Raw genomic sequence first — 22,506 nt, 5'->3', positions numbered from 1 at the left:
AAACCTCATAGGCTACGATACTGCCACTGCGCAAAGCTGACGTACCAACGGCCAGAGAGGGAACCTGATCGAACAACACAGGAGTTTCATCAACGGTAAGTGTGTTTACTGTTCCCTATCGCGCGAACAGGGTCGCAATGGACTGGGATATGTAATCGAAATGCTGCAGCAAAAGTAAGTCGTGAAAAATATGTGTTTTCATGTAAGTTTTGAACACAAATATAGACTATTGGTTACTCTCGCGCAGTGCATGCTGGGATATACAGCAGTTTTCAAGCATACGCGGAAAAAAGTGCCTCAAATTCTTTACGAACATACTTTTTTACATACATGCACACGCGTAGATAAAAGTATTTTTTCTCTGCAGTCAGTGGCAGTGCACATGCAGTGATCCTTCGTTTCTTTATCACATCTATAAATGTGCAAACTGCTTTATTGTCAAAACTGCAAGTGACCACCAGAGGGCGGTATTTACTCTCTTAAAATAATGATTACCCATTGACTATAACATCTTAAGTTGGCAAAGCTGATTAAAATTGAGCAAATGTTATTAACAATCGTTAAAAGCGAATTAAACATCAAATTCGCCGGTAAAGTGGGACAAATTATCCTTCGAGTTGTTGCAGCTGATGATCCATTAGCTTGCAATTGGCATTTCATGCCTAACATTAACGTTACGTATATAAAAATGTTGGATACAATATAAAACCTGGTAGAATGTAACTTATATTCATATCGTGTGATTATTCTAACAATGTTATTCTGAACGTACGTAATTACTCGTTTAAGCAGTTCAGAGCGTTAACTTTTGATACATTTATCATCCTCACTAAACATTCGACTTAGCCAGTTCTTAATTATACATAACACAAACATCAAGCAAATGAACATCAACAGTCGTATGATGTTTACCTGCCTTACTCTTAGATAATCGACGTTTCACGTTTGAGATGCTCTTGCTAAACGCAGTGAGGAAGTTTGAGGATGTAATTCCACAGCACACGACACGCACACCACCAGAGGCCGCCACACATGCAGTTTTACTAGTTCACCACCAGAGGCCGCCACACATGCAGTTTTACTAGTTCACCACCAGAGGCCGCCACACATGCAGTTTTACTAGTCACCACCAGAGGCCGCCACACATGCAGTTTTACTAGTTCACCACCAGAGGCCGCCACACATGCAGTTTTACTAGTTCACCACCAGAGGCCGCCACACATGCAGTTTTACTAGTTCACCACCAGAGGCCGCCACACATGCAGTTTTACTAGTTCACCACCAGAGGCCGCCACACATGCAGTTTTACTAGTTCACCACCAGAGGCCGCCACACATGCAGTTTTACTAGTTCACCACCAGAGGTCGCCACGAACACTTGAAGGTGTTACCAGCACGAATCAGCATCACAATCATTCTTACATGCAAGTTTCACCTAGTCAGTTGGTCAGTTTCAGTTACTCTACATGTTCACTGTTCTGCACTTGATTATTTTCTTGTATCATTTCAGCTTTATTGATAAACTTAATTCATGCATTAGGTTACATTCAAGCTAATTGAAATAAAAATCCCAGAGAGGAAACCAGAAGCTTTATTGAGCACATACCATTTATTACAGAACAAATGAAAAACAGTCAAGTTGAATTAAGTGCGAACCATTTTGTCCTAGTACAATGCTGTGATCATTAGCCTAATTAATATACTTTGTTGAGTTCTTTGAAATTACACATTATTTGAAGATCAAAAATTATAGAAAAGCATCCATTATAGTGTCATAAATGCCTCACGTTGCAACATCATATATGATCAAGGAACAGAAGAGAACATAGAAAAGAGCATGACAAGGACTTAAAGAAAGACAGATGAAAAGCGCTAGCAAGGCCATTTGTCATGTGACCGCTAGATTTGATTCCCCCTCGGGGGTGAGGAACTGCACTTTGGGCACGGCGAGTGCCGAATTGTTACGGCGCATGGAGTTGCTCTTGCGCATGGAGTTGTTCCGCCGCATGGAGTTCCTCTTGCGCAAGGAGTTCTGGTGCGACAGCTCGCTCTTCTGGAGCGTCTGGATGAGGATGGAGGGCTTCTCGTCCAGCTCGCGGGCGCTGCACTGCGGCGTGGCCACTTTGACCGTGTTCCCGAACTTCGAGTAGTCCACCGAGTACAAGCCCTCTTCTTCGGCCACTATAGGCAAGAAGCGGTGGCCCCACTGGATCTCCTCGGTCACGTACGAGGTGCGAGCCTGAGTGGTGATGCCCGTGGTTTCCACAACACCTTCCAGGATCACGATGACCTCCAGGTCACTACACTGCAGCTCCATCGCTGAGAGGTCGTACAGGGGACTGTCCTTATCGATGACGTGACAGATGATCAGAGGCGCTAACAGGAAGATGCTGTTGCTGGCCACCACGCTCTCGGTCTGGACGTCGATCTGGTGGATGGGTATGATCTCGCCCTCCGGCGTGGTGGTCTTTCGGACCACCTGGAGGCGCACGGCGGCATTGATGATCATGCTTTTGCGCAGGTCTCCCACCCGGACCATGAAGCACAGGCGGTTGTTGCGTACGGCGATGACGGCGTGCCGGCTGAAGATGAGGGTCTCGGCGCGCCGGTGGGACTGGGCCGTCTTCATGAAGATGCAGCCCAGCATGACGGCGTTTATTATCAGGCCGATGATGTTCTGTAATATGAGCATGGTGATGGCTGCCGTACACTGCTCCGTTATCATACGCCCTCCGAAACCTATCGTCACCTGCACCTCGATGGAGAAGAGGAAGGCAGAGGTGAAAGAGCTGGAAAACAAGAGGAGTCACAGTTTTAGGCTCCTATGATAGAAATAAGTTTATATCATAGAACAAAACAACCTAGTCTTTTCTCAATACTATCCAATATCAGGACTTCTTTAATTACTTCAATATAACACACATCAGTTGTCAATTCTAAATTTTAATTATTATTTTTGAATGTGTTTTCTTTATAACTACGAAAGACTAGGTCTACACACACACACACACACACACACACACACACACACACACACACACGTATCTCAGTTTGACATTTTTCAACTTGATTTTTAAAATTAATATCTATAATGTGAAATAATACCTTAAAGAATCAAAAATATTTATTTAAACTTTATTTAAAATAAATATTTTAGATAGTTTCAGTCATTATAAGGTTTGAATTATAAATGCATATGTATTTATAAAATAAATAATGGTATAATCTAATATCATTATTTTATAAATATTATTTTATTTGTATAAATTGTATAGGCTAAATGTAATAATATTTATGCAAGAATGAAGAATGATCTCTTCTAATAAGTTTTACTTATACAATTACTATTTTAAAATGTATAAATGTAAAAACATTTGCAAGAATGAAGAAGAACGATTTCTTATTCTTTATTATTTTCCATATTTCATTTTCAACAAGATCTGCTTTATTCTGTAGGCTACTTTTAAACTTTTTAACTTACTGCATTTACTAATTAACAATAATTCCAGTCATTATTGCCATGATAAATCTGATTCATAGACATGTTTGGAAAGTCTGAACATCATTAGTCTCCATCTGCATTCTGCACGAACGTCAAATCAGACTCTTCTGATGTCTGTTCCTTAACATCATTTTGCCATTGACCAAAATGACTTGAGCACACTTACTTGACATTGGTGACACATTGGTCTATGACAGGTTTACTGTTAGTGTCCAGATCCCCGTGCGCAAACGCCACCAGCCACCAACCCATAGCGAACAGCAGCCAGCTGCACAGGAACGTCATGGTGAAAATAACCAGCGTGAAACGCCATTTGAGATCCACCAGAGTAGTGAAGACGTCCTGCAGGAATCTGCCCTGCTCGCGGATGTTCTTGTTGGCCAGGTTACACGCGCCGCTCTTGGCGATGAAGCGCGCTTTGTTCACCCGGTCCCTGAACACGGGCTTGCGGGGAATCCGCGACACGAGCGCCGGTAGCGCGAACTCCTCAGGAATGATGCTTTTACGCGGCAACATTATTGGGCATGGGCATGTCACTGCAGACGCTCAGGAATAAAGCCTCTCAAACGCGCAGTTCCAGTTTAATAACCATCCTGCCCAACTCCACTGAAGTAGCACAAACTAAAGAAAATACCGTTTTTACATCTATCAGATCTTAATCTGTGTTCTTGTGTGAGTTCATAGAATAAACACTACATAAAGAGCAGAACACACATCACGTACCGCTAAAAGTCTTCAAAAAAGTATCTTAATGATGATTGTGCAGCGCGCTTGACGCACATGGGCGGTACATGATGACTGTCCCGCTGCCTCTGAGAAACACTCACCCGCCTGGAGAGGAGTCTTTTAAAAGTTCTTTAAAAAATTGCATTATTTATATCCACCCTTATTTTGTAGATTGGAAAAAAATAATATACTAAATCATACAAATCGATGTAACATGGAGTTCATACAGTATAACATTAACAAAAAGGACATATATGCCACAAAATAATTGCAGGTCAGGACATTTAAAAAAATGTGTCAAATGTGTCAAATAAATTTGAATGTGTGTATCTATCTACATAGTTCTGCAAAGTGATTTAATGTTATTGTAAGAATGCAAGGGGTTTCAAACTGGGATCCGGAGACTCCTAGAGGGCCGCAAGAGGGCGCTAGAGAGTAAATATTTTACCATAAACTTTTAAACTTGTTTTAGGGGTAAATATTCGACACACATTTACTGAAATTCCTATTATTGTTTTATTATGCTTTTCTGAGGACAGGTCGAAATCATCAGATTAATCTTGAATGTTTTATACCGAAGTAGAAAGCCCTTTTAACAGTAAGAAATAATACTAATAATAATAATAATAAACAAATGCACATAGTTTGCAAAAATAATGATTATCTTTTCTTCTATGAGACGTGCATCTTTTTAAGAATAGTTTGAATCTGTCTATCTTTTCTATGGAGTCTTTCCACTGTTGTTTTAGGCTGCTCACTGTAATATTCTCTGTAAAACTTATTTGGAGTGATATTTATTGTGAAAAGCGCTACATAAATATAAAATCAAAAATATTTCTCTTCAGGCTTAAACATCTAACATTATCCTAAGAAAAGGATCAAACATACACTGAACTGAATGCTATAGTTTTCTTTGGCTTCAGTGCGTTTTCACAATTTAAAAGGCAGTTATTTAAATGTTATATTTAGCCTTAATATGTTTTTCACACATTATAAATGGTTTTCTGTATATAAGAATATATAGCTGCCCATATAATAGGAATGGGGCAAGATATCATATTTAGGAGCCTTTGTCATCAAAACGGAAATAGCGAAAATGTGAACAAAAGGGGGCGCTGTGTAGCAAACTATTTTCTGCTAAACAAGTGACTGAAAGGTAATACAAGATCTTCATATGTGTGAGGGATCTCATTAGTTTAATAATAAATCAATTTCATTATTTTAATGTAGGCTTGTTTGTAGAATTGAGCACCATAAATGTGAACTATTTTTGTAGGCCTATATGTTCCTTTTTACATTTTTGCTATTTGATGAATAGTTTTCTGTTTAGTAATTGTTTTACATTTTGCTTAAAAGTATGCAATGGCACTCAATAGAGATAAGTAAACACACAAAGCAAATTTTATTTTCATTTCATGTGTAAAAAAGAAGGAAGTTAGGCACACATTATAATGCAGTTAAATGTGCATGGTACAAAAGCCATTTTAATTACATATGTACATTTAAAACAGTCTATCATGACTAGCATGCAAGTACCTGAAATTTGCAGTAATTGCAATAAACTTCGAGTGTATTTGATATAACAGACTGAAATGTGTTGCTGTTGGCTCGCAGTGAAGTTTGACGTGGTGTTTACACATCACCGGAGTGTGTAAAGTGTGTCAGCTGCTGTTTTACGCACATGGTTGGATTCACAAGTTACTGGAATATCACTGCTGAAGTGTGACATCACAGCTCACCGCAAATATTCATCAAATCACCGGCCCTGACAGTTAGTGTCCAATGAACAGAAAGATTTCCCACAGTGGTTACAGCAATGCATCATTTGACTGCTGGGACAAAGAGTCACTTGCAGGCTATTGTTTAGATCATCTTTGGCTGTGACTTACAGAAAGCAGAGCGTTCAAATACAGAAAGCTGAAGGTTAAAAGGTAAAAGTGATGTGAGGGTAGAGACTGGCACTCCATTAAAGGGAAATGAAGGAAACAAACATGATATTTTAACTTGTAGTGTACTTGAAAAAGTGTAGGCCTATCTTAAAACGACAATGCACCTTTTATAGCGTGTGTTTTTAAATTGGGTTATAGGGTGAGCCTCATGAGAAAAATGGCCAAATCATAATTTCACCTCAATATATATTGCATAAAGTAAAAGCAAGTGTCCTAAAAATTACATTTTAATTTTAAAATCATAAAAATCATATTTCAAAGAAAAGTGGAATGGTCCATATTTTAAAATTTAATTTGAAAAATGACCTGCGCATTTTTTGATAGTTTTCGTGAAATTCACCCTAGTTGTCTTTTTGTTTAGGAGCAAATGTTTAAAATGTTAAAACCCCTGAAAATAAGCTTTTGGTTAAGTAATTTGCATAAGAGGAATACAGTAGAAAATATAAAATAGGATCAGTTTTGTATATATGTGTGAATAACACATTAGGGTTGATCTGGTGGACATGGCAGGACTCCCCAGAAAGTGAGGGCTCGCGATTCTCTCAAGAGTGCTTTTGGGGAGCCGGCGATATTCGTCCTCCCTCCCTTAAATCTGTATCAGCAATGCACTTCAGACAGACAGACAAGAGCGTCAGGCCTCAACAGGACAGACATGCTCCGTACAGTGTTTGTACTAGTCAAAACACAGTAGATAAATACTTATTGCTAAAACATTTCAGAGTACACATGTCATTACTTAGAAAAAGACCGGTAAGGTAACAAAATGCTAAAAAAGAGTCCAATATACTGTGATAGGGGTTCATATAAAAAGATAACAGTTCAGAGTCCATGTGTAGTCCTTTCCGATGCCTGTGCGACTGCGCCAATGCATTGGCAATAAAATGGCTGCTATTTGTTTATAAGGCCAAAAGTGGTATAAACTGATGTGGTGATGGAGATGAGTGGATCTACATGTCGGCTTTGACAAAGGATGCAAACAAGCTGTCCTCTTGTTCCATGAGAATCTCTGGTTTTCCGTACTCCATGATGCTTCCCCTTTTCATCACAATGACTAGATCAGCCGTCAGGATAGTGTGGACACGATGCTGTGGAAAACAGGCACACTCAGGCAGATGTGTGCAAATGCATTTTGATTAAAACAACACCTTAGCTGCTGAAATTACGTTTAACTTATCCATTTTTTTGTTGCTCAAGTCACTGCAGGTTTCTGTAATCAGAGTAAAATATCAAGCTAAAAAAGCATACCGACTTAATTTTTGTTTGTTTTGTTTTACAGACCCTGCTGTTAAAAAGCCAGAGCCATGTTTTCTTAGGAGACCCATTCCATTGATATCTCTCAGGTAAGAGCATTTTATGTCATATTCCCAAAAAAAACAGGCTTATCTTATCTTTATTGTGGCTATTTATACTTTTAAAAATTAATTTTTCATACCACAAGACTGTGTACGTGAACAGCAAAAAAGCTAAAAGGTTATTAACAATTGTGAAAAATAAATGGCGACCAGTTCAAACACCTAATATATTATTTTAAAAAAGAATATACACTTTCATATACATTTTAACATAAATGTAACCTTCATGTTCAAAAAATGCTAGTCAAATACTAGTCTGTCACATCTGTTTTAGGTTTTATTTCATGTTTATGTTTTCATGTCTTTTATTTTGAAATTCAATAGTTATGTTTCTTGTCATGTTTCTTGTCCCTGTTCCCTCATGTGATTCCTTACCTCATGTGTCTTGTTCTCATTGGTTTATGGTCTTGTCATGTGGTAGTTCATTGTCTTGATTTCTTTCACGTGTGTCTTGTTAGTCATTAGTCCATATATGCCATCTTTAGAATTCTATGGCATTGCTGTTGAAGAGTAATTTTCTGGTGAAGAGGATTTACTAGTAGAGTTAACTAAAGTCATGAGCATTGTAATGTTTGATGTAGATGTCATAACAAATGTCAGACTGGGAAGATTTAAAAAATAGCGGTTCATTCATAAATCCATAAGATTTTAACTTCATGCTGTGGAAAATTGCTGTAACATCAAGTACCCAGCAGTAGCATCGCTACGTTTACTTTAGGATTAACGTTCCAGAAAGCTAGACAGCAGACTACGGAAACAAGACACATGAGGTAAAGGGAACCAATCAGAACATGACACATGAAGCAAAGGAAACGCATGAAGCAAAGGAAGCACATAAATATAATACATTTCAAAATAAAAGTCATGAAAGTTTGAACATTGTTGTGATGTGACAGTCAACCTGCTTTAGAATAGGGTTAGTGGCTGTGAGCTAAAATGATCTAATAGGGAAGCACACATAGGTAGCTCTTGGTTACCAACCAATGAACCAGTGCGTAGGTACCAAGGGGGCGGAGCCAAAGCACGGTTACTTGTGTGTCCGGACTAAGATGCTGAAGAGGCTGTCTTCCTGCGTCAAGAGGTTAGAAGCACTGTCGTTCTCTACCAGAATCCCAGAGGAAAACACCAGCACCTGCTCCGCCTCCAAGATGGAGGAAACCAGGTGCTGTGTCAGAGGAAGAGAGATGGGTGGACAAAGGAGAAGAAAGAGAGGGGAAAAGGGGATACGGGTGAGGAGAAGAAAATGTGACGAAAGTGTAGCAAACACAGCAGCAGAGAGAGAACATGCAGTTATTTAAAGCTCAATGTTGTTCTGTGGTGCTTTAAAACAGTTTTTCTGTTTATTTTTTTACTGGATGCGTTTTAAGTGACACAAACAGAGGCCGAAAGACCTTTTTTGTGTATCTGTGGCTCCGAATGACAGTTTAAAGTAAAAACGTCAGACTACAGTGGCTGCAGGCTTATACATATGATGCAATATGTTAATAGCAAGATATTGATAGTAAACTGATTGTCAGTTATTAGAAGTAGAAGTCGAAAACAGAAAAAGGAGTTAAGATGTCAAAGCCTGGCAAATATTAACAGTCCTTATTCCTTTAAAGGTGTATTTCTGTATTGTTTTGAATATTTCTGTGCCTGTATTTTCATAAAGACCAGCAAAAAAAAAAAAGGTAGATATAGGGTAACTTACCGCTATGGTGACAACCGTCCGATCAGCAAATGCAGTCATCACCACTTTCTGAAGAATATTTTCCTGTTGAATTTGCCACAAAATAATTTTTAGTACCAAACTTCTTCTTTTTTCAACAGTATTCATGGATTCAAAATGTCTTAAAGTCACGATGAAATCAAAATTGACCTTATTTACTTTGATACAATCCAATCAACTCACAATATTGTTTTTCTTAATATGTTTTACTCTACAATACGTCACATCATTGAAGTAATTGTGTTGAGTTTTTATATATATATATAAATAAATCCAAGTTAAACAAAATGTAATTGATGTACAGTATATGGAAGCCTATTTTTTACCACCTAAGAAAAAACCATGCCATAATTTTGTGGTAAAAAGTCAAAATTGACATAAAAGTTAAAATTATAAAATAAAAATGAGTAATTATTAATTATGCAAAACTAATTATTATACATAACTATGATCATCTCTTAACCATTTCATGACATTTTATCCCTTTGACTTAAAAAGTCATAATTGTGAGTTAATGGCCTGGTTTCACTGCAGACAAGGCTAAGATTCAACCAGGATTAGTTCACTTAGGACTAAGTAGCTTTTATAAACATGCCTTATAAAAGAATATTACTGGTGTGCATCTTGAGACAAAACAATAGCACTGATGTATTTTAAGATATGGCAGTGCAAGTTCTTTCATTTAAAACGCCTCAAACAGGCATTTTAGTCTGGGACTAGGCTTAACCGGGGGAAAATCGTATAATTATGATGTAGTATATCATAATTATGATTTATTAAAGCATGATTTTTTTTCTTGTGTGGCAGAAACAGGCTTCCATAGATGTGGTTGTACCGTGGCCATGTCTATAGAAGCTGTCGCCTCGTCCATGATTAGGATGCTGCTTTTGCGAACAAAGGCCCGTGCGAGACAGAAAAGCTGTCTCTGTCCCACGCTGAAGTTCTCCCCTCCTTCTGTTACCACAGCATCTGGGAGAAGACATACACATAGCATGATGCTTTACAGCTGTTTAGATTTACAAAATATCACTTTTCACTGAATACAACTAAATGAAAAGGTCAGAAAACTCCAGCTTTTCAATTTAATGAATTTCCAGTCAGCGTCAAAATTATGAGGTGACTGACATTATAATGTGAAACAATCCTGATAAGCATTGAACAGTTGGAAAGTATCATTCTTACCCAATCCTCCAGGGAGTGCTTTCACCATGTTCTTTAACTGGGCGATTTCAAGCGCTTCCCAAAGCCTGTCATCAGTGCAAGTGCACTCGGGGTCAAGATTTAACCTAAAAATGCACACATTCACATTTAGTTCACTCAAAATGAAAACTATCATCATATATTCATCCTCAGTAGCGGCCTTCGCTATGGTTCACCCATTTCACTTGAAACGGGGAATCGCAACAGAAAGGGCCTCCACTTGCGCTCGAAAAACCCCCCCAGCTCCCCGGGGGGAAATTAACGGGGGCTTAGGGCAAAAATGCCACCAAAATGAATAACAATGTTTCCAAAAACCAATATATGGTGCAAAAGAAGTCACCGTTTTTATCATTTTTAAGCCATGTCACACAAGCAAAAGTGCTGTTTTCCTGAATATCAGCATTGTTGCAAATGTGACATTGATTTTATACCACAATTCAATAAACAATACGTTAAAAGGCTATTAGGAGACTTACTGTACATTTTAGTCTGTTTTTACTCTAGTTTGCCAACGAAAATAGTTAAAAAAAGTAGAGCCATTGCGTGTCTCTGAGTAGCAGTTTCAGTTTCGTTACTGAATGAACCCCCGTTTTTGAATCGTTCGAATGAATGACTCACTCACTCACTCACTTCTGCTTTGTCCCTAAATGAATCAGCCGTTTCGAACTAATCGTCTGACTGAATGATTCAATGACTAACTCGCTAAGACACCGATTTGCCACCAGCCACTGGCGGGTTTAGTATCATTTAATTTTAGTTGAGGGACTGAGGGACAAAGTTGAATGCTGTTTTTGTTTTCGCTCGTGACTGTAACAGTAGTTCTGGTTAAAGAATGCGTTTATAAATAGACTATGAAGAGCAAAATATGAGATAACATTGCAAATATAACAGAGATAAGGTAATTGCAGTCGCATTGCACACAGTCGCAATTGCAATGGTTTATCAAGTGACTTGTCACCAATCATCACTGACTTTTTGACACATGCTGTCTGAATGTACATTACTATTCACAGTTTTGGGATCAGTAAGATCAGTAAGCCAAGGATGCATTAAACTGATCAAAAGTGACAGTAAATACATTTATAGAATGTTTTTTTTATTTTTATTAAGTTTTATTTTAATAGTATAGAAATCTAATAAATTCTGTTCTTTTTAAATTTCTATACTTCAATGATCCCTGGAAAAATTTTTATTATGTTTTTTACAAAAAATAATAAGCATCATAACTGTTTCAAACATTGATAATAATCAGAAATGTTTCCTGAGCACCAAAATCAGCAGATTTCTGAAGGATCATGTGACTGAAGTAATGATGCTGATTATTTAGCTTTGCCATCACAGGAATAAATTCCATTTTAAGAATGTTCAAAATAGAAAACAGTTACTTTAAATTGTAATAATATTTCACAATATTACTGATGACATTTTCGGGTCAAATAAATGCAGCACTGGTGAGTATAAGAGACTGAGCCCAAGTTTTGAACAGTAGTGTACATGAACATGAATGAGATTGGAGAGCTTTTTAGGCACTCAACAACCCCAGTCACCATTCACTTTCACTGTATGGAAAAAAGCAGCTTGGACATTCTTCAAAATATCTATTTTCTTGTCCCATGTAAGAAAGATGTGGGATTGGAGCATCATCAGGTTGACTAAAATGTGACAGAATAATTTTTTTTGGATGAACTATCCCTTTAAATCAATAACAAACTCAAGGGACATTGTGTTAATGCTCCCAAATGACCATAAGAGGCAATACTAATGAACCCATGTTCACATCCGTTTTAACACACTGGGAAATGGCTTCCAACCACAGCTTCTTCTTTTATGTCCTGCCTGTGTTTTCCAAAATTAAAATCAAGAAAAGATTTGCTGTACCAATAACTCGTACGCTCTGTCTCCTGGGCCCAATGATCCATTAGGCCTGCTTCATATAAACATTGTCATGACAACAGTTTGCCCAAAACCATTCCCAGATGACTTGTGATGGTGGTTCAGTTTTATTTTCTTCCTTATCCCATGGCGGCCTATTTAAACAAACCCCATATGCTCACTGTCTTCGGAAACAAACATGACACTTAGTATCCGTGAGAAGTTCAAACAAGCTTGGAGCTGAGGACTCACTGGTTGAATATCCAGTGAAAGAAATACTTCACAGTGTTTGAAAGAAACAAAATACTAAATGTATAAGAATGTAAAGCTTATTCTGAAAACAGCATAATTATGCAATGCCAATAAAGTGGAATGCCCCCTATGTCACATAATTCCAGGGTTCCCTGTGTTTTGTAAATGATCTGTGTTTATACAGAACTTCTGATTAAAAATGTCAGGCAGGAAGTGAGTGTTTATTGTCCCTGGTCTTGTCTGTTTGGGTCAGTTTAGCCTCAGTGTGAGGTGCATGCGTTACGCAGATACAAATGTATCTGTGTGTCTGTTTGTATGTTTGAGCGAGCATGTTTGCGTGTGTTTACCGGATGGAGCCGCTAAACAGCACTGGATCCTGTAGGATGATTGACAGACGGGATCTCAGGGTTTGTAGTGGAAGCTTGCAGATGTCAATGCCATCAATAACAATCTTTCCTAATGCAAAACAAAAGATGATATACACAGGTTTTGAACTAGCTTATTTATTTATTATTTATTATAATTTTAGTTGAGGTTATAGTAATTTTTACTATTTAAAAAAAAACTATTTTTAAACTAACTTTCATTTATTTTTATTTTAGGTTATATTGTTTTATTTTATTGCAGCCTTATTTTAATTAACATAAATAATTTTTAATAGTTTTAGTTAACCATAACCACACTGGTTTATATTTTATATTTAGCTCATATGAATTGAGATATATTGAACATTTGTAAAATAAATTTGTTAAACTATTTAAAATTAAGTAAAAAAAGGGGGGAAAAGGTGTTTAAAATTGTAAAAAGAAATGGCGATCAGTTACAGCACATTAAACACTTTCCATTAAATATCAATATTAAGTGCTAGTCTATGTTATGCTTCAACAACCTAGATATCTAACACATCTAGCTTTATAAGATATAGCTATATTTAGCTCCTCACAAAATCTCAAACTAATCACTAACATTTTTTCCTCTTCCCCGAATAAAGGATTGTTTTCTATTAGTTTTGGATGTTCAGGTCAGTTTACAGTAACTTGACTTTAATACATAGTGGACTGTGAATACCCGAAGACCAAACAAGCTATTAAGATTTTTATTTTAGCTTTATATGGACACGGTCTGTGCTCTTCTGATTTAACAGACTGCTCATGTGCACAAAGCTGCAAGAACTGTTTGATTTGGGCTAAAGATTTATTTTGGCCAAGAGAAACATGAAGTTATTGCTGCACGCTGGATAATATGATAAAACTCTTGAAGAAAATAACCGTGACTGTTATATCTAGTGTTTTTGTTTTTGTTTATAATAAAAACAATACCCTAAAACTGATTCAATTACTAAAAAATAAAAGTTTTTGTCCTTTATCGTTTTTTAATGTAGAGGAAATGCAATATTTTGCATTTACAAATGCATTAGTGAACATTGTCCTAAATAATACTGTACATAGCATGATTTATATTAAGTATTTTTTAAACGCATTCTGTTTAATATTTTACTACAGATAAAGCAATCATCCAGGTTAGAAAAATATATATATCTGTCAATAATGACAGTAAGACTAAACAGATATGTTTAATGTGTAAATATGACATCATGGCTGCTTGTCAAAGTGACAGTAACCATTTGGTAACAGAACAAACAACACGGGCGAAAAAAGAAATGTTTCTGGGCTTAGCAGCTGAGGACATTAAAATAGCTTTATCATAGAAGTCCATGGCTTTTCTTTCATATTTCCTAACTCCTTTTTTATTCTCTCTCTTATTCTTATTTAGTCTCCCCAGCGGCGGGCTTGACATACAGTACTTCTAAGCGCTGTAATTCTCAGTGAACCATAATGTTGTATTAAATGGAGACTTGGAAGAAGACCTACCTTCGAAAACATCCACCATGTTGAAGAAGGCCAGAGACAGCGAAGACTTTCCACTGCCTGTTCTACCACAGATGCCCACCTGCAAAAGTGAGAACAACATGTGAGAGCTTTACACAGCTTGACATTTTCAGATTGCTTTTGTATAAACACATTCAGGGCTGCTTCTCTCCTAAATTACACAAACTAGTGAGGACAATTTACAGTTCCCATGTCACAAGTAAGCCATCTGTGCTGTCGTACTCGTATATTGTGAGCCAGGGCACTTCTAAAAAACAAGTTAGACTGATAAAGACAAAAGCTGAGGATGGAATTCTGAAAGATTCTGAATTCTGATGAGCTGAAAGATTTTGCTGCACCGTATAGTCGGTATTCAGGCAGAAAATAACTGTGGTTTGACAGCGCAGCGAGAAAAGTAACGCCACTGTGACACAACCACAACTGAGTGGTACATGTGCTACAACAGGTCGATCGGTATCAGGACCGCCGAATGCTCTTTGACAGCTTCGGTTGGAGGAAAATATGAAGGTAATAAAGGGGGAGAAAAATCACTTTTTTTAGAGAGTTGTAAGTTGGTGTGTGTACCTTCTGCCCAGGGTTGATATGGGCATTGACGTGTTTGAGGACAGGTTTTAACAAGGAGTCGTAACGGACACACAGATCATGGATCTTTATTTCGCCATGCTGTGGCCAGTCTTCCGGTACCTGGGAGACATCTGAAATCACATAAAAACCAGGAAGAGAATGATTGTGAGGTGGCCAACAAATTAAAGTGAATGAAAGGATTTGATCTGGATTTAGGTTACCATTCCATATATTCAACACTGATACCAGTCTCCTCATGCTATAACCGTTAGAAGATAAAATATAGCAAAACTGACACATCTGACAGGTCATGTGATCTTGACAATGGTGGCCATCATAAAGGGCCCCCTATATTGACCCCAACTTTATGTAAACTAAAATAGCTTATCTGGGCCACCGGATGTGTCTGGAGGCACAACTTCATGTGAGTGCACAATATTTCAAAAGTACTAGGCTTTTTATGTCTTTAGGCGTAAAATGTTTTTAAGTGGGGAAAAAAGACCATTTATTATTGTGGTAAAGCATGTTTTTGGATAGAATTCGGTTTACAGAAAGGTTAGCTACAGAATGTTCTTTCCTGGCCAGTCAGTGGATTAAGTGCCGCCGCCACACATGACTTTATCTGAGGAGAGTGAAAGTAGACATAACACTGATACATCAATGGCAACAAAAAACCCAGAACACTACAAGTGAGCACTTTAACAAGCTACAATTAACACAGCTATATATGGTGTCCAAATGTCAACGTTTTGTCACGTGACGACCACTATCCAACTCAGTTTTTTCCATTATGTCACTGACAAGGAGATGGAGAATGAGCGATTGCTTGCGGCTAACAGCGGCGCTAACAGGCTATTGCTAAAACTCATTTTTCTCAGGTCTTTCCTGCTTCGAGTGTTTTGATGTACTAAACGTCCTTTCATGATGCTCTCAGTGGTTAATGTCAGGTCGCTCTGTCCTAATGCACTAAAATGTGAGGAAATGCACATGTAGAAGCGCTTTGGATGCCAGGAAGCCAGAAATATGTGTTTTTATCTAGCACTGTAGGTCTTCATTTAGAAACTAAATAAAACTCTGGTATTATTCTACTAGAAAAGTACTAAATGAGTCAGAAAAGGATTTATTACCCATGGATCCCTCATAGTTCTCAGATTCTGTGCTCAGGAAGCTGTTGACCTTCTTTACTGCAGCCATCTGGACCTCCAGGTCTGCCAGATTCCTCACCACCCAGTTCAAGTAATTTGTCACCTTAACAAAAAGCACGTTGAGGACATTAACTTTTTTTAATTTTTTACAATTTTATCACTGAGATAAACCTGATGACCACTGTTGCATGCTAGAAATTCAGTAAAACTGTGTTTAAACTCACAGTGAGGGCATAGGTTAGACCCAGTCCAACCTGACCAGACTGAGATGAGGTCCAGATAGCAGCCACTGCTGCAGTGAGGACAATCACAGCACCCAGATAATCCTGAGAGGAAAATACAAATGGTATTATATAGGTTTTGAAGATACCACAGATTTACTTGTTGATAGCAATATACTGTTAATTAGGGCTGTCAAGCAATTTGCATTTTTTATCTAATTAATTACACAATGTGGCAATTAAAGGTGCTCTAAGTGATGTTGGGACATCACTTCATGTTGGCGTTCGGAGGCTAGCTAGACCCTCCCTCCTCCTCATCCGCGCACTAACCCCCCAAATCCTTCTTGTCGGTTATTGGCTGGAACAGTTTGTTATGTTTCATGGTGCGGGTTAGCGCATTTTGTTTTTGTTGCCGTTTGTGGAGCCTGGGCTGTCTACAGAGACCGCGTTTTTTTTCGTTCTTTTTACAGTGTGTTTAGGTAACAGGCAGCTAGCGGATATAGTGAGGAGATGTTTGCTGTATGTGACAAAAAATGTTTTGGCCTAAAAAAACACGTAGAGCACCTTAATTCATCTAATTAATGGAAATTACCCCCAAAAGATCATTCAAAGTAATTATTCTGTTGAATGAGAAAATCATCAAATAGAGATTACAATATGTAGCTTTAAAAAAAATAAATAATAATTTTCAATAAGAGTACTTCCAACCCAATCTCTTGAGAAAACGTAACTATTTTATAAGATGTGATTTTCGCATGGAATTCATATGATAGAATTCATACAAAAACGTACGATTAAAATAAAATAAAAAGTAAGCATGAAGCTCTGCCCCAAAACCTAACCCTTAGTGGGCATAAGCAGATTGTACGAAAACCTAAGAATGGGATCATATGAATTAATTAGAATTATCTCGGCAAAATGTAAAATAGTCACGAATTGTCTTGATATTGTTAATATTTCTACATCAAGTTATAATTATTCAAGTAAAGTCTTTTTGTGTTGTTGTTTTTGTGTTCCGTTGTGTAATTTACTTTCATTTAAGACATGTTGAATGTGATTTAATTAATGTAATTAACATTAATAAATCGACAAGACGGTGCAATATGACTGGTAGTGTTTTACTATCAACTTGCTACTTTTGACATTCCTAATATTTCTATCTTCAGATCCACCATCTCTGAAATCTAAAAACTCAAGGCGATCATCAGCATGTGGCACTTTACTTACAGTTCTGACCTCCAGCCACCGGTTGGCAGCAGAGAGAAATAGGTAGGCTGTGTTGTTGGTGTCAGTTAGCTCCAACATCCGCTGCTTAAAGCGAGCCTCATGCCTGGAAACAGAGACCTTTTACTATGTGAGTCAAAACCATTTAGTGCGTGATACAGAACCGTGACCGACTACAGCTAAACAGCAACACAGCTGTGAAGGATGAGAGTGTTCATTTCATTCATATAAACACTCTGGAGACTTAACAGAGGAGATACAAGCTTAATATTTAAATGTTTCTTTTCGGATTACTTTAAGTCAAGGATGGTTGAATGTTCACCATGTGTTTATAAGAAATGTCCTGGAGCCACTGAGACTGCATCAATTCTGCACGGCTGATATTGCACAAAAATGATTTTGTATCATAAAGACATATTTAATTATTTTAACTCATATGCAGCTGCTTAGTTCTGCATCCAGTCAGGGGAACAGAGGAAAAGAGAAAATGTGGGTTATTCAAACAGTCATGTGCTTTCAGAAAAGTCTAGATACACTGACCTGAATGCTCGGATGGTGGTGAGGCCTTCTGCAGTCTCAGAGAAATGACAGAGAAGAGGCAGTTGAGTGGAGTCATCGAGATCTTGCAGATCTCTGAAGGAGAAAAAGAAAAAAACAGCAGACAGAGAGATAGAGAGAGAGAGAGTCAATAGAGCTTAGTCGGGTTTTGGAAGTAAAAATGTCTTTCAAAATCTTTATTGCAAAACTGATTTTAGCAATTACTCTATACACATTGCAAGACAGAACTATCATGGGCTCCAAGTTTGCTAAACAATGGTATATACTTCTGTAATACTGGGATTTCAACTTTTTTTAATAGATTTTTTAATAGTCAAATTTCACGTGAAGTGTTACACTACAGACAAAGCCGTTTTTTGTAAAAAGGAAAAATTTGGTGCAGGGTTCTATATTTATTGATTGTTGATTGGATTTTGAGATGTGGGCGTTGCACAAAAAAAAAAACGAATACGTGCTTGCTGACGATTGTAAGAAAAGGGCAGGGTTTAAATTAACTAAAGGATTGGAGAAGTCCATCATTCGTCACCAGAGAGAAGCCCAGTTATGACATTTTTGATTAATGAACTTTATTCAATCAAGTTATTTTGACATGTCTAAGTTGAGTTGGGTTTACTCAATTCAAGTTTATCAATACAAAGTAGAGATAACATGTTTCCAACCTTTGGAACCACTGTTCACTATTATTTTGAGTTAAATCATTGTTCAGTGAACTACTTACTTGGAAGCAACCCGAAAGTACTTCTGGATGAAGTAGAAGGCTACAGCGAGGGGCACCAGTGCGATGAGGAAAGCAGGGGTGACGGATGCAATGACCCCAATTGCAGAGAGACAGAGTAGAGTGGAGCGAGTGAGAGACTCTAGTGTCGGGGGAATGTGCTGTGGAGATAGAACGAAAAAGTCGCACATTAGCACACATATGCCATATTCCTCATCTCATTAATACAATAATGTTGACTACAGTAGGACGGAGGTCACAAGTTTGTGTGGAAACCCAAAGCTCGTCTCAATAGGGTTAAAATGAAAGAGACGTACTTGACACTTCAAACAGATCTCTTTCTGTCAGTCTTTTTCTCACCTGATCGATGATGTTGGTGTCCGCTGAGAAACGGTTCAGGATTTGTCCAAGCGGGGTGACGTCAAAGAATCTAACAATGGTGTAAAAGAATAATTTATAATGACATTTTGGTTGAGTCGATTCATAATATTGAGTAAGTACCTGATGGGAGCATGAATGATCTTGTTGAGGAGGTCATGATGGAGGTTTGTGGCTGCAGCTACTCCAAGAAACTCTACAGTTAAGGAAGTGATAAGGCAGAGTGCTATCGCAGCCCCGCACAGGATAATAAACACCGGCACGTAGGAACGATGCTGTAAAACATGCAAAGAACTCCACTTTAGAATAACTACAAAGTAGTATATGAAAGACAACATTTCAAAGGGGAAACAGCAGTTGTGCGTCACCTCTGCGATCTGTGTGGCATCATAGTTCTTTGTGTAATTGGTTGCGTTGACAAAAGAATCTGCAACAATTGGGTTAAGCGGGTTTGAGGACGTCCAAGCTGCTAGCCAATAGTCAATGGCTACCATAACTGAGTGCTTGGCCAACTTGGACGCCACCATCAGGAAGACCATGAGGAAGCCACCTGAGGAAAGGTAGCGACAGCACATCTTCCATGGGATCTTAGAACGGCGGCTGGTGGTGGTGGACATGTTGTCGTCTTCATCCTCCTCCACCTCCTCCTCTATGGAATGGAAAAAGAAGGTGTCCAAGACAGGTTTTTCCAAATGGAAAAAGGCTGTGCTGAAATGTAAACATTTACCTTCATCCTCATCGTCAATCTGGCTCTTCGCCTCTCTGGAATAGAACGCTCTCCTCAGGTTCTTCCTCTCCAGAGTGGTCTGACTTTCCAGTTCGGTCTCCTAAAACAATGCAACAGAAATTCAACTTTTTCAATACTGGTGTCTGTTCAGTATTAATTTGTTACAGAATCTTTTGCCCAGATTTTTTCTACAATTTGCAGTCTGCAACGGTAGTCAACGGTGAAACTCTTAGCCAGTCTGCAGATTTTTTTATTTTGGGCTGCAGATTTTGGGCAGTTGGAGTTCACAGATCTCACAGTAAATCGTGCTGTGTATGATGGACAAAGATTCTAATCTGTACAGATTTTAAAAAGTCATGCAATGTATTCCAGCCATTAGTTTTTGTCTATTAAGAAATATATCCTTTAAATTCAGTCAAAATTTAAATGTTCTCATATTTTTTTATCAACAGTATGCTATTTAAAATAGTTTAATTGTCAATATAATGGGGTTTTTTTTAATCTCTCTTTTATTATCACGGAATAACATTTTCATTAAGAATTTCATTGAGGAAATTTAACCCAGCCTCTTGTTGCTGTTAAACACTGGTAGCAGAGCTGGGATTTAAAGGTGAAGGACCTTTTCAAGCTCTTGGTCATGTCTGTTCATCAGGGTCTTCCAGTGCTCGTAGAGTTCCACATCATGAGTCTGGATATCCTTTAATGTCCCCTCTCTCAGCACTGAACCGTCCTTCATGGCTATTATCTACCACACAGAGAAAGTAAGACAGTCAAAGCCATTTGTTTTTGGTTCCCTTTTTCAGAGTATCGTGAAGAACCAGCCTCAAAATAAGATCATCAATCAGCAAAGCAGTTACCCAGTCAGCATGGATGAGGTACTGCAGCTTATGAGTGACCAAGACCAATGTCCGTTTGTCGTCCTGAAGGAACTTGAGTATCCCCTCCTGCATCAGATGATCACTGAGGTGGATGTCCAGGGCAGAGAACGGGTCATCCTATAGGTAAGCAAACCCAAAACCAGGTTAACTCAAATTCAATTCAATATGAGACTGCAGAAATAGATATAGACATTTAGGAACCCCTATTTAATATAAGAAACCAGGGTTAATTCAGCTTTGCTTGATGTTTGTTTCAACTTGAGACAACATTATACTCTTAAAAATAAAGGTTCCAAAAGGGAATTTTCACAGCGATGCTATAGAAGAAGTATTTTGAGTTCCCCAAAGAGCTTTTTTTCCATTATAAAGAACCTTTCCATGTTTCCAAGGATGGTAAAGGTTCTTTATGGAACCATATAGAGTCCAATAAATAACCTTTTTTAAGAGCGTAAATAGAAAATTCCCATCTCTGAGTCTGAAAATGATCAGTACAGAAAGCCATTCAAAAGCAGAGAGCAACTTTTCAATAGTAATTAAATGCGCTTTATATTTGCTTAAATCACTTCCCGATTGACCCAAAATGACACTAAATCAACCCTATTGACTCACTAGGATGTGAGACATAACGTCATTCCAAGGAATGGTAATTGGAATGGAATGAATTCATGATCCTGTCCAGAAGGGTGTGTAGTTATGTACAGTAATCCAATAACAGCCCTTACACTTAACTGTGTTTTCTGCTATTGCTGCCACAACGTACCCTGTGCTATCATGTGTCAGTTAAGAAATCTCTTCTGGGAGTACCTCTGAAATTGAATTAAAAGCTGCGGTCATTCATAACATCTCAGACGTGTGGCATATCACTTCTGGAGGGTGGAGGTAAGACCCTATTGGGAAGTTATCTGTATTGGAAAAGTTGGTTCCTACCAGGAAAACTATGTTGGTGTTCTGGTACAGAGCTCTGGCCACACAGATCCGTTGTCTCTGACCACCACTGAGATTAATACCCTGTCGGATTACAACACACAAACACAAATTAATTTTGATTCTGATGACATAGTGTAACATCATGGTAGTCTCAATAACAAGTTTTTATTTGATTAGTATCACAGCAGCTGAGGTCAGAGAGCTGGTCTCAAGCCCAGACACAGTGAGCTGTCCTTTCTTACCCGCTCTCCGATTTCAGTCTGGTCTCCAAAAGGAAGGAGGTCGATATCTGGTTGAAGCGAGCAGGCATCAATCACCGCTTTGTATCTGTCCGAGAGATTTAGAGTTTAAACATAAAAAAAGTTTCCTCAAAAACCAAAGGGTAGGAATCTTGAACATGAGATCTTGAGGGAGTTAAAATGAACAATGTCATGACCCGGAGTTTCCACAGAGAGTTTTATTATAGTTAAGGTCTAGCCCTGAACGCTGTAAAAAAAAAAAAAAAAAAAACCACTAAACTTGAAAACGTCAGTGTGAGTGCTGACTGATTTAAAATCAAAGTGCTGTTACAAGACACAATGGCAAGTTCCGATCATTTTGACTTTAAAGTCGACGTTAATCTCCATTCACATTTCCAAGTGAAAATGGATATTCAATAAGAAACTAATTTTATCAAGGATGGTGAAAAGTGGGCATTCTTTATCAGAATGCTTAACCATT

At 38.0% G+C, this 22,506-nt stretch overlaps 2 protein-coding genes and 1 long non-coding RNA gene across 17 annotated transcripts in view; 1 reads left to right on the top strand and 2 right to left on the bottom strand.

Annotated features, from left to right (window-relative positions):
* Positions 1–2: 2 nt before the first annotated feature.
* Positions 3–22,276, top strand: LOC307003950. The gene is made up of 4 exons (XR_013798894.1): positions 3–95; positions 7,453–7,516; positions 14,334–14,531; positions 20,785–22,276. It is a non-coding gene; the product is annotated as an uncharacterized lncRNA (long non-coding RNA).
* Positions 1,573–4,322, bottom strand: kcnj8 (potassium inwardly rectifying channel subfamily J member 8). The gene is made up of 2 exons (XM_079623787.1): positions 3,668–4,322; positions 1,573–2,788 (listed from the first exon to the last, which is right to left on the bottom strand). Exons 1-2 carry the CDS (start codon positions 4,015–4,017, stop codon positions 1,888–1,890), a joined length of 1,251 nt encoding a protein of 416 aa, XP_079479913.1. The 5' UTR covers positions 4,018–4,322; the 3' UTR covers positions 1,573–1,887.
* abcc9 (ATP-binding cassette, sub-family C (CFTR/MRP), member 9) overlaps positions 5,605–22,506 on the bottom strand; it is a 36,895-nt gene continuing 19,993 nt past the window's right edge. For 5 of the 15 annotated variants that reach the window (XM_079622820.1, XM_079622828.1, XM_079622829.1 and 2 more), the window contains 20 exons: positions 22,029–22,113; positions 21,787–21,867; positions 20,839–20,976; positions 20,601–20,726; positions 19,982–20,081; positions 19,378–19,903; positions 19,237–19,306; positions 18,880–19,037; positions 18,144–18,236; positions 17,607–17,709; positions 16,383–16,484; positions 16,141–16,261; positions 15,014–15,144; positions 14,432–14,510; positions 12,908–13,016; positions 10,419–10,522; positions 10,072–10,205; positions 9,219–9,281; positions 8,510–8,693; positions 5,607–7,261 (listed from right to left, as the gene is read on the bottom strand). In XM_079622820.1, coding sequence (XP_079478946.1) covers positions 8,556–8,693; positions 9,219–9,281; positions 10,072–10,205; positions 10,419–10,522; positions 12,908–13,016; positions 14,432–14,510; positions 15,014–15,144; positions 16,141–16,261; positions 16,383–16,484; positions 17,607–17,709; positions 18,144–18,236; positions 18,880–19,037; positions 19,237–19,306; positions 19,378–19,903; positions 19,982–20,081; positions 20,601–20,726; positions 20,839–20,976; positions 21,787–21,867; positions 22,029–22,113 — 2,461 coding nt within the window. In that variant the 3' untranslated portion in view covers positions 5,607–7,261; positions 8,510–8,555. Of the gene's footprint in view, positions 7,262–7,903; positions 8,029–8,509; positions 8,694–9,218; positions 9,282–10,071; positions 10,206–10,418; positions 10,523–12,907; positions 13,017–14,431; positions 14,511–15,013; positions 15,145–16,140; positions 16,262–16,382; positions 16,485–17,606; positions 17,710–18,143; positions 18,237–18,879; positions 19,038–19,236; positions 19,307–19,377; positions 19,904–19,981; positions 20,082–20,600; positions 20,727–20,838; positions 20,977–21,786; positions 21,868–22,028; positions 22,114–22,506 lie in introns of all 15 variants that reach the window. The other 10 variants (XM_079622832.1, XM_079622822.1, XM_079622823.1 and 7 more) reach the window with 5 other exon arrangements.

The sequence above is a fragment of the Phoxinus phoxinus genome, assembly GCF_949152265.1.
Source record: "Phoxinus phoxinus genome assembly, chromosome: 9".
Classification (NCBI taxonomy): domain Eukaryota; kingdom Metazoa; phylum Chordata; class Actinopteri; order Cypriniformes; family Leuciscidae; genus Phoxinus; species Phoxinus phoxinus.
The sequence above is the reverse complement of the archived record's forward strand: the minus strand, read 5'-3'. Positions and strand labels throughout refer to the sequence as shown.